The sequence below is a fragment of the Natator depressus genome, chromosome 2 (genome assembly GCF_965152275.1).
Source record: "Natator depressus isolate rNatDep1 chromosome 2, rNatDep2.hap1, whole genome shotgun sequence".
Taxonomy (NCBI): domain Eukaryota; kingdom Metazoa; phylum Chordata; order Testudines; family Cheloniidae; genus Natator; species Natator depressus.
Window position 1 is genome coordinate 231,109,747 of NC_134235.1, and position 15,653 is coordinate 231,125,399.

At 45.0% G+C, this 15,653-nt stretch overlaps 2 protein-coding genes and 1 long non-coding RNA gene across 4 annotated transcripts in view; 2 read left to right on the top strand and 1 right to left on the bottom strand.

Annotated features, from left to right (window-relative positions):
• The window catches only part of MASTL (microtubule associated serine/threonine kinase like), a 45,661-nt gene extending 41,956 nt beyond the window's left edge, over positions 1-3,705 (bottom strand). The window contains exon 1 of the mRNA XM_074946128.1: positions 3,521-3,705. Within this exon, the coding sequence (XP_074802229.1) occupies positions 3,521-3,691 (171 nt within the window). The 5' untranslated portion in view covers positions 3,692-3,705. The remainder of the gene's footprint in view (positions 1-3,520) is intronic.
• A 174-nt stretch (positions 3,706-3,879) lies between these two features.
• On the top strand, positions 3,880-7,620 carry LOC141981767 (uncharacterized). Its single transcript, XR_012637907.1, has 3 exons — positions 3,880-4,006; positions 6,233-6,344; positions 6,715-7,620. It is a non-coding gene; the product is annotated as an uncharacterized LOC141981767 (long non-coding RNA).
• A 3,824-nt stretch (positions 7,621-11,444) lies between these two features.
• The window catches only part of YME1L1 (YME1 like 1 ATPase), a 31,760-nt gene continuing 27,551 nt past the window's right edge, over positions 11,445-15,653 (top strand). For both annotated transcript variants that reach the window (XM_074946135.1, XM_074946136.1), the window contains exon 1: positions 11,445-11,684. In XM_074946135.1, coding sequence (XP_074802236.1) covers positions 11,652-11,684 — 33 coding nt within the window. In that variant the 5' untranslated portion in view covers positions 11,445-11,651. The remainder of the gene's footprint in view (positions 11,685-15,653) is intronic.

The window sequence follows — 15,653 nt, forward strand, 5'->3', positions numbered from 1 at the left end:
TGGGCTTCAGGAGGACTAATGGTGGGGGATGGACTGGAGCGTGGGTGCAGGAGCTAGTGGGGTGTCAGCACTGAGCTGGGGCTGAATGGGAAGGGTGCTGCAAGGCCACCCCGGGATGGGGGTAGGACGGTGCAGGGACACCCCGGGATGGGGGTAGATGTGCTTGACTGAACAGGAGAGGCTTGTGGTCAGCCAAGGTCTGAATGGGGGAGGCTCCCCAACGATCCTTCACCTCCCCGCTAAAACACCTGTTCCATACTTCTCCCACCCACACCCAACAACTTTCCAGGTTCACTCCCAGGCTCCTTCCCTCTCCCTCAGCACCTCCATTACTCCTGACTCCCCCAAGCCTTTGCACTGCTCCTGAAGGGTGAGGGTAATACATTTCTGTATTTCAGTTTAAATGAATTCCCCAAAGTTCTTTATTAATATGCCTAGTAAGGAATCTGTCAAAAAACAAACAAACAAACAAACAAAAAAACACAACAACCCAACAACACTACCTGAATATATTTTTTTGGGTCTATATTGTTAGAGATATACTGGCTGACAGGTATATTTCAAAATTTGAAATAAATTACCAATATAATTGAAACTGGCATGATTATATTGTGTTATTTTGACAACTAAAATATGCAGAATTTTGTAGAGTTTTAAAATATCATGAGCAGAATTTTTCATTTTTTGGTGGAGAACTCCCCCAGAAGTAACTTATCTAAAGAACAAATTCAAGCTGATATAAAACATACACTGGAGATTACCATCCATCAGTAGATTAATTCCCTGTTCATTCCCCTTGAAGCATCTGGCATTGGCCACTGTTGGAAGACAGGAGACTGGGCTAAATGGACTATTGGTATGCCCAATACGGCCATTCTTGTTTTACGAGAAGCCAACCATTAACACATTAAATGCTCTCAAAATATATTACAACAGTTTAGCATCAATTCTGCAAACACTTAATCATGCGCTCAACTTTACTACTGTGAGTAGCCCCATTGATTTTAATGCAAGTAAAGTTAAGTATGTACATAAACATTTTCAGGATCAGAGCTTTTATAAAGAAACGTCTCGTAAACACACAGGTATACTACATTCAAGGCTGACACATTGATTCATCGAACTTAATAAGAACCTTTTCCTTTGTGTGCTAATTTCTTTCATGTTTGGGGTTTTTTGGTTTTTGTTTGATTTTTAAATCAAAAGCTTAACACAGTTACCACCATGAGCAACCCAAACAAAATGATCATAATGAAAGTTTGTGTGAGCATTCCATCTGTGCAATATATCAGTTAAGGGTATGTCATCCCCAAAACCACAATTCCAAAAGACCCAGTCTCAGACACTAATTTCCCAACACTGAAAATAATCAGCCCCCTAGATCCTGTTAGCTAATGAAAGGAATTCTGTCAATTTGAGATTACTCAATATGAAAAAGGGAATTTAGAAGTTTATGGGAGTATACTTGCTCTGGGCTGTCAGTCCTGGCAGCAGGGCTCCAGGCTGTGCTGACAGCTAACAGGCGAAGTAAGTAATACAATGTCTAGGTAGGCACTGCATTGCCCTAACTTCATCAACCTAAGCGCTATGCCTCTCTCAGAGATGGAGTTTTAGAGTATGTCTATACATACAGCGCCTCAGCAATGCAGCTGTACAGATACAGCTGTGCCGCTGCAGCGCGTCTGGTTTATTTTATTTAGTGTGTGCATAGTCGTCTAGCTAAGCGATGGCATCTTCAGTGGCACGATACAGTTCTTCTAGGCCAGGGGTGGCCAAACTGTGGCTCCGGAGCCCCATGCAGCTCTTCAGAAGTTCATATGCGGCTCCTTGTACAGGCACCAACTCCGGGGCTGGAGCTACAGGTGCCAACTTTCCAATGTGCCGGGGGGTGCTCACTGCTCAACCCCTGGCTCTGCCACAGGCCCTGCCCCCACTCCACCCCTTCCATGCCCCTCCCCATAGCCTGCCATGCCCTCGCTCCTCTCCCGCTCCTCCCAAGCCTCCTGCCGACCAGGAAACAGCTGATCGGGAGGTGTGGGGGGGGTGGTGGTACTGGTGGGTGGGAGATGCTGGGAGCAGGTGGGGGGAGCTGCTGAGGGGCTGCTGACAATTCTGGCTCCTTCTCAGGCTCAGGTTGGCCACCCCTGTTCTAGGCCACCACTGAACCTAGTCAGCAGGCATTCAACAATGTGAGTCATCATCTGCGTTGTGCCACAGCTGCACAAAGGGCTGTCATGAAGGCCCCAGCAATACTAGTTGGCTGCACAGAGACCTTGCCCGGTCTGGAACCTGTTCAACAGGGACCATTGGCGACGGGGCAGGTCAAAACCAGGCAGGCAAATTGTGGGATCGGCGAGGAGGGACTGGTTGGGGATTATAATAGATATCCATTCCTCTCGCCAGAGTGTTTCTGCCCTAACATCCTGGTGTGGCGGATGAGACCATAATGGGAGACATGACGGCATAGTGTGTCTGGTGAAGACGCTCTATGCTAACAGGAGAGAATTCTCCCGTTGGCATAAAAAAAAAAAAAAAAAAAATCACCTCAGCGAGCAGCAGAAGCTATGTCGGCAGGAGAAGGTCTCCAGCCGACAGCCCTGTCCACATAAGCACTTACGTTGCTCAGTGAGGTGGAACATTCACACCTCTGAGCGATGTAAGTTTTGCCACCATATGCTGTAGTATAGGCTTAGCCTTAAGTCAAAGTAGTGGGCAACTTAGATCAAGGGGAGCACACTGCCGTGTAGACCAGGCCTGAGCCACTCAGCTGCGGGGACTGCAGACAGAGACAACACAAAGTTCCAGGCACAAGTGTGCCTTGAGACCACCGCAGGGCACAACAAACAAAGGGTACTGGGGCCAGCCAGGGCACCACTGGAACAGGAGCCGCCTGCACACGCCCAGCTGCCGCTCACGGACCCCTGACTGGGCCCAGCAGCCAGAGTTCATTTTTCCTTTCGGGTCTGAGCTCCGGTTTGCTGAGCGCAGCCCGGCCCAGCCCTTCCAGCCCAGCAACCTGCTCCCTGAACCCAGGCGACTCACGGCTCCTGCGCCCGCCCAGCGCATCATAGGCCGCGACTCCCCTGCAGCCGCCCCCTCAGGCCGGGGCCTGGCCCCCAGCAACACGCACTCGCCGCGCAACAGAGCGCGCAGGAGCCGGGTCCCGCTGAGGTCTGGGGCCAACGGCTCAGCTTCAGACCTCCCAGACGGGCACATCGCCGGCCTGACTCTCCCCCGGCGGCTCCACGCCCCTCCCCTCCCGGCTCTTCCCAGCGGGAGGGGGACGAGCTAGTCAAGCTGCTGCGAGCCCGCGGCTCCCCTGCCCAGGGCTAACGTGGGCCCAGACGGGCGGGCGATCACTGGGGACTGCGAGCTGTCTGCCGGGCTATCGGGGTCCCGGCTGCAGCGGGCAGCGCTGGGCCCTGCTGAGCCCGTTGCGCTCCGGGTGTGACTGCGGGAACCGGAGCCGCGATGAACTCCTCCCCCGCAGCGGATCGGGCCCTAGCCCCGCCGCTCTCACCTTGACAGCATAGAGCTTCCCCCCCTTGCGGCCCAGGTAGACCTTCCCGAAGGCGCCCCGGCTGATGGGCTTCACGATGGTGAAGTCCTCGATGGAGGGCGGCCGGGGCACCGCGATGCGCCTCACCCGCGCGGCGCCCCTCTCCTCAGCCGCGGGTTCCACCGTCCCCATCGCGCGACTCCGCGCTCTCCGACTGTCCCCTTCACCGCTCCGTGCCCCGCGCCAATTCAAAGCTAAGCCCCGCCCCACCTGCGGGTAACGTCATTGGCCAACTGACAGCAGCAGGCATGGGAGGTGGGCAGGACTCCCCGAGAGTCTGCGTGAGAGTGATAAGGGGAAGGGTGAAAACGAGCGCATGCGCAGTGAGCAGTCTGGAGGGGGCATTGGGGAACGTGTAAGATCTGGGGAATCAAGCGAAGCTGGTTCTGACCAGCTGGACTGGTCTGTCTCAGTACAACTGAGCGCACTGCAACTCTGCCTCTAAGTGTAAGTGACCCCAATGCAACTCTGCCTCTAATGCCTCGGTGCAACTGACCCCAATGCAACCAATCCCAATACAACTGCTTCCAATATGTTAGTGCTGCTGCCTGTAATGTAAACAACACCTAACATCCTGTTACAACTGCCCCTACGTGTCGTGTAATTAAGGTCCTTCATTTTCTGTTTTTGCTGAAAAATTGCCAAGTTTTACAAAGCTCTTATGCAGTTTTTACTGATTTTTTCATCTGAATTTTGGACCACTGAAGTATATGAAAATACTGATTATGGTCAGAAAAATCCAATACCTTACACCTTAGGAAGATGTGTTTATGGTAATAATAAATTAGTCTAAGTGTAAATGTGAGGCAGTTTGTTAAAGTAAGGCAACGTAGGGGAAGATATGTGTGTGTATATGTGTACATACTGTTAGTAAGACAAGGTGGGTGTGGTAATATATTTTATTGGACCAACTTCTGTTGCTGAAGCAGACAAACTTTAGAGCTCACTGTTAATGTAGAGGTTTCAGAGAAGCAGCCATGTTAGTCTGTATTCGCAAAAAGAAAAGGAGTACTTGTGGCACCTTAGAGACTAACAAATTTATTTGAGCATAAGCTTTCGTGAGCTACAGCTCACTTCATTGCATACATTCAGTGGAAAATACAGTGGGGAGATTTATATACATAGAGAACATGAAACAATGGGTGTTACCATACACACTTGAAGGAGAGTGATCACTTAAGGTGAACTATTACCAGCGGGGGCGGGGGGGGGAACCTTTTGTAGTGATAATCAAGGTGGGCCATTTCCAGCAGTTGACAAGAACGTCTGAGGAACAGTGGGGCGGAAGGGGCAATAAACATGGGGAAATAGTTTTACTTTGTGTAATGACCCATCCACTCCCAGTCTTTATTCAAGCCTAAGTTAACTGTATCCAGTTTGCAAATTAATTCCAATTCAGCAGTCTCTCGTTGGAGTCTGTTTTCAAAGTTTTTTTGTTGAAGAATTGCAACTTTTAGGTCTGTAATCAAGTGACCAAAGAGATTGAAGTGTTCTCAGACTGGTTTTTGAATGTTATAATTCCTGATGTCTGATTTGTGTCCATTTATTCTTTTACGTAGAGACTGTCCAGTTTGACCAATGTACGTGGCAGAGGGGCATTGCTGGCACATGATGGCATGTAACACATTGGTAGATGTGTAGGTGAACGAGCCTCTGATAGTGTGGCTGATGTGATTAGGCCCTTTGATGGTGTCCCCTGAATAGATATGTGGGCACAGTTGGCAACGGGCTTTGTTGCAAGGATAGGTTCCTGGGTTAGTGGTTCTGTTGTGTGGTATGTGGTTGCTGGTGAGTATTTGCTTCAGGTTGGGGGGCTGTCTATAAGCAAGGACTGGTCTATCTTCCAAGATCTGTGAGAGTGATGGGTCGTCCTTCAGGATAGGTTGTAGATCCTTGATGATGCATTGGAGAGGTTTTAGTTGGGGAGAAATTATCCGTGGATGTAATCACTCCCTACTGCATGGCTTTCATGATTGTCCCCCGTTAGACCATGTTGCAATCCCCTTTTTCCTCAGATGCCTCTCAATATAACTAAAAAGAAAAGGAGTACTTGTGGCACCTTAGAGACTAACAAATTTATTTGAGCATAAGCTTTCGTGAGCTACAGCTAAATTTGTTAGTCTCTAAGGTGCCACAAGTACTCCTTTCTGCAAATACAGACTAACACGGCTGCTATTCTGAAACCTCTCAATATAACTGTTACTCAACTAGCTCATAAATGCCCTTCAGTAAATATCCCCAAACTCAGCTGTCCTTTATAACTATCCAAATGAACCACCTCTCCTTCTGAATGTCCATTAAACTACCTCATATAATAACTGTCTATGACAACTGTGGTAGTTGACAGAGATTGTATTTGCTTTATTGTCTACAGAATGTATATCCCATTTGTCATTCATGTTCTTAACTTGGAAGTCTTGTGCATTCCTCACTTACTGTTAGATGATCAAGTAGTATCAGCAAACAGAAAAGGAGGACTTGTGGCACCTTAGAGACTAACATTTATTTGAGCATAAGCTTTCGTGAGCTACAGCTCACTTCATCACAGCAGCTATTTTTCACCTGCCACTACAGCAGCATTGACTGGGATCAGGAATGTGGCTATCACTGCAAAATCAGGACCTATGTGTCAGTATAGTTTACTTATTTAGACTCTTTTTGTACTTCTTAAAGCTCTGAATGGATGCTCTGCAACAATGAAAATACTCAGCAACTCATACAAATGTTAGAAGTTGTTTGCAGTGTGGTTGAAGCCGTGTTGGTTCTACAATATGAGGGAGACAAGGTAATTTCTTTTATTGGACCTACTCTTACACGCTTAATAGACCAGTGGTTTTCAAACTTTTGTACTCGTGACCCCTTTCACATAGCAAGCCTCTGAGTGTGAACCCCCTTATAAATTAAAAACACTTTTTTATATATTTAACACCATTATAAATGCTGGAGGCGAAGTGGGATTTGGGGTGGAGGCTGGCAGCTCGGGACCCCCTGAGGGGTCCCAACCCCTAGTTTGAGAACCCCTGTAATAAACTAATAATAGCAAAAGTATAAAACCAACTCCTTTCAGAATAACCCATCTAAAATCCATCATAATTTCCTCTTTGAATGCCGAAAAGAAGCTAGTTGGAACATGAACTTTCATCTTCAAATTCCAGGTACTCTGAGAATAGGAAACAGTCTTTAGGATTTACAAAAAGCCTATTTAGATGCTTCTCAGTGACAACATGGCCTATCTGATATCCTCTTGGTACTTACTACTCATCTGAGCCACATCTTATGAAAGGGAACATACATGAGGATTTCAAGCAAGCCACTCCAGACAAGTGCTGATGATTGAAAAGACATAAGGAAAAAGTAAGGTTTCTTTTGGAAAATGTTCTTTTGTTAAATTAACAGATTTAAGGATTTCTGAACAACTGAAAAAAATAATTTTACATTAAACAAAATTCACAAATGTGTGTGTGACACTCTGTACCTCAAAATAGCACCCTGGAACCCACATATACACCACTGTGGTATGATTATGATACGTTTTGTACAAAGTATGCCTTGTGAGTGAGGTATCATTTAAAAGGTCTTGATCTGTTGAACATTATTATCTTGTTGAATTGCATGTACTATCATTGTATGTGAAGTTATGAAGTGTTGTTAAAATATGTTATGAGGTTGGGAGATACCTACAGCCAGTCTTTCAGTGACAACAAAGGAGCAATTGACAAGACAGAATTACATCAGGACCATCCAGACATGTGTTGATTATCCACCAAGAAAAATCTACTCTCCCAGAGACACCTCAGAGAGGGCACGTATGCAATGAGGGGTACCTAAACCCCAAGTCACAGCAAGGATTTTTCTAGCAGCTGGAAGAAAGTATAAAAGAGAGACAGTGACATCATCACTTGGCCTCTCTCTTCTCACACCTCAACAGCTGTAAGATCGTCTAGAAGACAAAGACTTTGAACTGAGGGGATTTGTCCCAGGGTGAGAGGGAATGCAGCCTCTGTATTAGGAACTGTAAGCTGCCTGTAACCTCTATTAGAGTGAGAGAAGCTGTTTGATTCAAACCTAACTTAGTCTGTAGAATTTAGACTGCAAGTTTATTTCTTTTTCCTATGTAACCAACTTTGATCTCTATGTCTGCTACTTATAATCACTTAAAATCTCTCTTTCTGTAGTTAATAAATATGTTTTATATTTTATCTAAAGCAGTGTTTTTGTTGTTGAGGTCACCAAGATTACGTAAGTTGATGGAGGGTGGGACAGAGTCCTCCTAAGTAAAGTGTTTTCCAGGATTGGGAACTTTGTTTATTTTGTGCATTTGACTGTACTTTGTATAAGTCAAGTTTCATTGTTTCCCTGTATAGTCCATTATTTAGAGAGTTTCTTCAGTTTGTTGTGTGAGTCTAGAGACATTTAAAATAGAGAAAAATGTGATTCTAAACCACAAAATTTGGCATGTGATTACAGGGACAGGTGTACTATCTGAACATTTGAGTAGCTCTTTTTTAAAATAAAATGTTGATTAGATTTCAAGTTGGCAATGTCCCTTTAAAGTATGTGTTTAATTATTGTTCTCAAAATTTCCATTATAAAACTACTTTACCTTTTCCCTTACAGCAAGAAATTTGATGCCCATATCTCTGTTTGTTAGTTTAGCCAATGTAACTTACTTTCTTTTTTAAAACTAAAAAAATTGCTGGCATGTGCCAGCATGATTTTGCCGTTGAAAATCTGACTAGTCTGACACAAGTTTTATTTTGTTCATAAAGATGTAATACACTAAGATTCTGATCCTGCAATGAGCTCTAAAAGGGCTGCCCAAGCAGAGTAGATTGCAGGATTAGGTCCTCCCTTGAAAAATCCTTAGATGCAATACCATGTACATAATAGAGCCTTGCCTATTCTAGAAAAAGAAAAATTGCCTATTGCTGATAATAGGTTACAGCAATGGGCACGTATTGTCAGCAACAGATAATTTTTCTAGTATGGACAATGCATGGATCACCAGAGTGTCTTTTCTTGGCCTTGGAATTTTCAGAAAACACATCAGGGAGAAAGGAGAAGACAGGGTGGAAGAAATCAAAGACGACAACGACAACAAAAAAACAGACAGGAGATACCTTATTTGTCTGTTAGAGGAGAAATTATATTAATTGTTCAATGAGATAAAGAGACACAAGAAGAGAGATCAAAGAAAAGAGAGAAAGGAAACAGAATAGCCAAAAAGGACAGAACAGATGGAGAGAGACATGGAAAGAATGACAAAAGGCAGAGAAAGAGAGAAATATTATGGCATTTTCCACACAAGACCAAATTCTGCCATGGTTTACAGCCATGCAACTCCAATGACCTAACTGAAATTGTACAGGCTAGGCTGTAAACCAGGAGAGAATTGGATTCAGAGTGTTTAAGCTATTGAGGTGTAATTTATTTTCTGTAAGTTTCTTCCGACTTTTTATTACACTATAGTTCCCTAAACATACCACAGCTCAGTTTAATTTCAGGGAAGAGTAGTAGAATTTTGTTTCTGTTGAAACATGAGTAAAATTGATGCAAATAACTAAGGTCCCAATCTTGCATGATTATCAATGTAGGCAGATCTCTCCCAGTGTCCAAGCAAAGCCCTTTTGACTTTGTGGGCCCATGTGACTGGTTCGTGAAGTTTAGATGGCTTTAAGACAAACATTAGTTTAAAAAATATGACAGCCAATTTTTTTCTTCTCCTGGTCTCAATTTCTGCAGAATTATCTTTGAGTAACAGTATTAGAGTACCAGCAATCCTATTTTTGACAATTAAAAAAAATAGGTGCACTCTAGAAGTATTGCAGAACTCCCAAAATTAGAGAGAACATGAACTGCAACCTGGAATCAAGACATTCCTAAATTTTGGGAAGGTTTGAATTAAAGTGTAGCAACTCAGGCTATTTCCACAATGGATCTGAACGAAATCCTAGGAACTCTGGAACAGCTGAGAGTTGGATCTTGGATTTTATATTTGACAGCTCCAGTCTCTTTGTAATATAAACCTGATAGCCTTCCCATTTCCCACCAGTTGGGCTCCTTCACATCTTACTTCCATGAAGATTTGTTCATTTGTATCCTCAGATGATTGAATGTGGAGTACTGGTTGGAGATACAGAGGGCCAGATTTCAATATCCATATTCACACCAAGAGGTACCTTGCTCTGTAACTGAGTAATGCTTCCATGCCTTGTTGTCATGGAGTCACCTGGACAATGCTCTGGAACTACGAAGCCAGTCAGGACTCTGGGGGGAGCATGCCTCCTCTCTCTGAGTATATTGGCTCCAGGGCAAGAAGCTTACACAGTTTTGACCTTCCTGCATCTGACCTCGGAACACTCAGCATTCCCTTCCACACCGTGCGCTTCCTACAGTGAGTCTGCCCCGGTGGGGCTCCTGGGGAAGCCAGAGGGCCCTGCACCCCAACTCCACAGGCAGATGTGACTCTCAGCCAGCTAGTAAAACAGAAGGTTTATTAGTCAACAGGAACATAGCTAGAACAGAACTTGTTAGCACAGAAATCAGTGACTTTCAGCCAAGTCCATCTTGGGGGGAGGTGAGCCCAGAGCCAGGGCTCTGGCCCTCCCTCTGTGCCCCAAGCCACCCGAGAATGACTCGCCTCCAGCTGCCTGGCCCCTGCCCTGCCTGTTGCTCCTCCTCTGGCCTTTGTCTTGCTTCCCTGGCCAAGAGTCACCTGGTCACATCCCCCCTGCTGGGTCTCAGGTTATGAAGGGGTGGCTATAGCATTTGTGCAGGCAGCTGGAGCAGCCCCCGCAAAAGTCACACACCCTTATTGTCACCACCTAGACATTGGTGCAATACTCAGGGAAACTGAGGCACACACAGCATTCATGCAAAACAGTAAGGGTCACATACAACATAATGAGGGAAAATCCGTACTACGTCACGCTTGCGCAGGGAGCAAAGGAGGGGAGCAGCTCCATCCTATCCCACAAAACTAGAGAGATGTTTTCAAGACTTGGGCAAAGTAGCCTTCTGCTTGATGGTCTAGAGTTACAATGCCTGCTCATTACCCTGGAAACTTGGCAGATGCCTTGGCAATGCCTAGTGGCCAGGCCAGTGGGATCCAGAAGGAAAACAGTATATAGCTGGCTCTGCAGTCTCCAGGACCATATTAGCTATGTGGTCAGCTGTAATCTCCTAAATTTAAGGTAAAGGAGGCAGTGGTGCTACTAGGCTTGCCACCTCTTTTTCTAGACCTTCATGGGGATCTGCGCACCAAGAGCCCCATTTAACTTTAGGGGACATTTTAACTTCTGAACACCAAATGCACCTTTAACTTTAGGACCATGAGTAGTCCCATTTATTTAGATTAAACTACCGATGAGAGTAAAGTACGTGCATAAGTATTTACAGGATCAGGGCCCAGAGTTGCAGGATGTTTGCTAACCCTGAGAGCACCAGCTGGGGCCCTAGTGTGATGGACCCAGTGGAGTGATGTGGTGACTGGAGATAGGTGGGGTGGGGGCTGCACTTTGGTTTTCCTACTCCATATTAGTTAGGTTTGCAAAAAGCAGGGGCTGCTCAAAAGCAGGCCTATTTGATCCGCACCCCGGCTCTCTGTTTCCGAAACGACGACCTCGTCCTGCGACCAGCTGGACACAGCAGCTGATGCACGCAACTCACACAGCTGCACCCCCGCCGCGGAAATGGTTCGGCCCTATGCCCTCCCCCCTCAGGCGGAAGGAATGGTTTGCTCCCGTGCGCAAGAGCGTAGTAGGAAGAGGCTGGTGTGCGCGCATGAGACACATTGGTTGCTAAGGTGTCCGGTTGTCGTGGGGGAGGAAGGGGAGGTGGCCGGGCAGGAAGGGCTCGGGAGGGAGTATGACCCGGAAGCGGTATGCCGCGCCGTCCGTTTCCGGCACAGTTGTAGTTGGCCTAGTCGTTGCCGGCCGCAGGAGGCGGCCATTTTCCATGGGAGTGGAGCAGCTGAACGCTGCTTCTCCCGGCGGCCGCGGCAAGAGGGAGTGAGAGGCGAAGACCGGCGGGCGTGTAGATCGCCGGCGCGGGAGAAGGGGGAGTCGCCGCCGCCGCCCTCATAGGGGGGAGGATGTTTTCCTTCTCTACCACCGTGCAGCCCCAGGTGAGAGTGCTGGCGCGCGGGTGCGACTCGGGATACGGGGGAGCAGAGGGGCGTTCCCCCACGCCCCGCGGTGCTACTGAGAGGGAATGGGTCGGCTGGGCAGCTCCCGCCCGTTGCGTCGGAGCCGTCGCGCTGACGCTCCGCCCCAGAAAGTCCCCGGGGGGTCGGGTTGCAACTTGCCAGAGAGGCCAGCCTGGGGTAGCGGGCGGGGTGAGAAGGCGATTGCTGCTGCTGCTTCTTCAAGGCGGGATTCTGAGAAGCTGGCGGACTGGCGCCCAGAGGTGAGACCTGGCCACTAGCTTGTCTCCTGACAGGCGCCTGCACGGGGGAAGCTAGCAGGAAATACTCTGATACCCCGACCCGGTGCTGAGTGGAGAGCGGGTTCCCCATCTTCTCTCTCGAGTTCTCTCCCCCCTGGTGGCTCGGCTAGGGAGTTTCTTTCTCTCTCCTTTCTGAGCTGACAAAGGAGATTGTGACACTTCCTGGGCTCTGTCACTTCATGTGTCAACGGTGGGAGGAAGGAGGTGTGTGATACAATACTCTAGCACAGTGGTTAGAGTGCTCGCCTGGGAAACTTCGGGTCAAATCCCTGCTTGGTCACAGACTTTTGAGCAACCTTTAAAAGTCGGTTTCTCTGTGCCTGGTTTTCCCATTTGCAAAATGTGGACGTTAGCACAGCCCTGCTTCACATGGGTGTTGTGTTGTATATTAAAAATTGTGGGGTGCTTATATGCCACAGTAATTGGAGGCCATATAAATACCTAAGAGAGAGACCTACATAATACACATAGTCATCCTTGATTGGATCTCAGCTTCTGACAACACCTCAGCTTCTGACAAATGTGCAGCTTACTGCCTTTTTTACATTCCAGATTCTGATGCAGTATAATAGAGTCTACACGTGTCTTGTCCCTTAGCATTCCTTATTCCCTTCCTGATTAGGCCCAATTCCCTGCCCTGGTTAGATGCATGGGTGTTACACTATTATTTTTTTCTTGCTTGGGCTACAATATGGCTTACTAACATAGTTATAACACTTCCCCAGTTTACATAGAGAAGAAGTACTTTTGTAACAAATGCTAGTAACCAATAATACTGGCATGATTATTTGTCCTATTCACACAGAATGTAAGAGTAGAGATTTTAAGATTAAACCAAACAGAAAATGTCAATTATGTTAAAAGTACAATGTATAAGGCTCTCTGAAAACTCTCAGGCTTGGGTCTGCCCTCAGCTTTTGTTTGTGTGACTTTTTAAATATCCCATCCCTGGTTCAGTTGAGCTAGTACTAGATTGTACACCATACTGGCACTTCTCTAGTGGCCTCTTTGGTTTCTTCAGGATTAAAATTTTTTCTCCCCAGGGGTGTTACTTAGCTGGTCTCAGCTTTTCCCAGGATCCTCTCCCTCATCCTTTACTTCGCTGATTTTAGGTATACTAGTTCCCAGTTTTAGCAAACCTGGGAGCTACCAAAGCATCACTTGGCTGGTCTCAGCTCAGTGGGAAAACAATTGACTAATAAGATTAGCGCAGTGCATTATAAAGAAATAAAACTTTACGTTTAAAATATTTCAACTACATCTGTAAAATGTTGAACATGCAGCATTCTGGCCATATTTCTGGTCCAGCAAGAGAAGCAAATGGGGAGAGAGAGTCATCATTATATAGATTACCAGTTTACAAATTAATACTTTTGTTTAAACCAGTCAGTTGATGCACATATACTTTGTATTGCCCAGACTTAGCCCACTTATAAGCAAGCTGCCTAAGCAGGATCGCCTGGACAACTAAATTCTGAAAGAGAAAATGGAAGTTAGAATACCAGTGAAATCTAAAACTGTAGCGAAATTTCAGATAAATGCACGTATTTATTAGGCAAAGTTGAACTCTTTCTCTAAGAAAATAAAATATCTAGATTATCCTTTTGTGGCACTCTAGTCTCCTCACTATTTGTGTCCTCCATACATTCCATTAGATGAGCATTATACTTTTACCATATAATACATAGTCGGAAACTGGATGTGCTGTTGGGATTCTGTTTGAGAAATCAGCTTCTTCCAAATCCTAGTTTAGCGGACACCTGCTCTAGTGTGATAGAAACCACTCTGATCCTGTTTACAAGATGAACCAATGCATTGTGGAGCCTGGACAACCACAGCTAAATGAATAAATCTCTTAAATATTTAAATGGACACTTAACTTGAAATCTAGTCTGTTTAAAATAGGTTCATTTATTTCTCTTGTCTTTAGGTTTCTTTGCTTTTTTTTTTTTTAATGGTTCTGTAATCACATTTACTTTTCAAATGTCTTTGCTCTGCTGCATGTGAAAGACTCTCTCAAACAGGAGATTGACTGGAGACAGAATGAAATTTACTTTATACAAAGTGCTGTTTAATGAAACCAAAGAATATTTTTTCTCTGATTTTTTCAGTTACACTAATCTTAGAAGATATAATAATACTGAGAAAAAATCGGAAGTATAATTTTTTTTTAAACGGGCAGTTGCTTTCTCTTCTGACCACTTACTGTGAACTACTTATTTCCTGGGTCACTGCCACCCAGATATGGCAGTACTTGTCATATTCTCTCCCAGCTCTCTTGCCTATCCTCTTCCATCATTCTTACCTATACTTGTGTGAGGGCACAGCATGAATCCTCAGGCAAGGCGGGACCAATTAATGGCTTAGGCCACTGGGACTAGTATAGCTTAGCAGCAGGTGTACCTACGTGCATATTAGTCCCAGTGATATATGCCATTAATTGGTCACGTCCTGCCTAGGTATCTGTGTATGTATATTGGTGGGCTACGCACTGATACGGTTACAAGAAACCACATAACAATTTTGAACAACCACGTTGGTAGTATGGATACTTCAGACATTGAATAAACAAACTATCAAACTTGGCTGAACTCTGTGACCACAAAGTGGTGTGGTGTGATCGTGTAGATTGGTCCAAAGTGTTAGTGAAGTTAAGTAACTTAACAACATAGCTTAAACTACAATAGGACTTCAGAGAAACTGATTTGTGCAGTTGGAAACCAAAGAAGCATTGCAATTGTTCTCACTTAATTTTGGGCAGAGTTAGGGAGAATCCTGCAAAAATAGAAGTTTAGGAGAGGGCATTGTGTGATTTACTATTAGACCATTTTACTTTCCTATATCATCTTTGTGTTGTTTTCTGAATCCAAGACTTCTAAATATATAAGTAGATTTAAAGTGGGTTTAGAAAACAAACACTTGTAAAATATCTAAAAAAGTATTAATAGTAGCAAAAGTTACACCAACATGTTTTAACATATATTTCTTCTAAAGAGAGACCTATGCTAATTGTAGAAACTTTTCAGAAAGGATAAACTCCAAGATATAAGTAGAATTGCAAAAATACATCAGAGGTCAACATTTTTCTTGAAAAGGCCCCTTTAATGTCTTCTAAGTGTGCTTCCATAATACGTAGGCAATTCTCTCCCAGGTGAGGTTGCAATGGCACCTCACACTATACATTGATCACTAACACAACAAACAAATGACAGGATCACAATAAAAGTGGCAAAACATGATTCGTTTTGCAATAGCTAATTTCTTTATCTGCTATTGTTATTAAGAAATTTATAAAAAGATAAATTTTGTGAGAAGAGAATTTTTTAGTTAACAGAAGGCTAATGGGTATCTTAAGTGCAAATTGAGGCTGTCCATTCTTTGCTTAAAAGTTGATTTTTTTCCCCCTACTCTGTGTTTGAGTATCTAACATGTTGTTTTGTACATCAGGCGACCTGGGTTCTGTTTCCTACTTTGGTAGACTACCAGTGTGACTTAATCTGTCTTGCTTTCTTACTGTCTGATGATCGTTAACTCTTTGTGTCTCCATCTGTAAAATGGAGATATCTACCCCTTGTACCTTAGAGGCAAAATTCAAAAAGCATGTTGAGAACTTAACTTAGAAGGCACTGTATAAGATCATCATTTTATA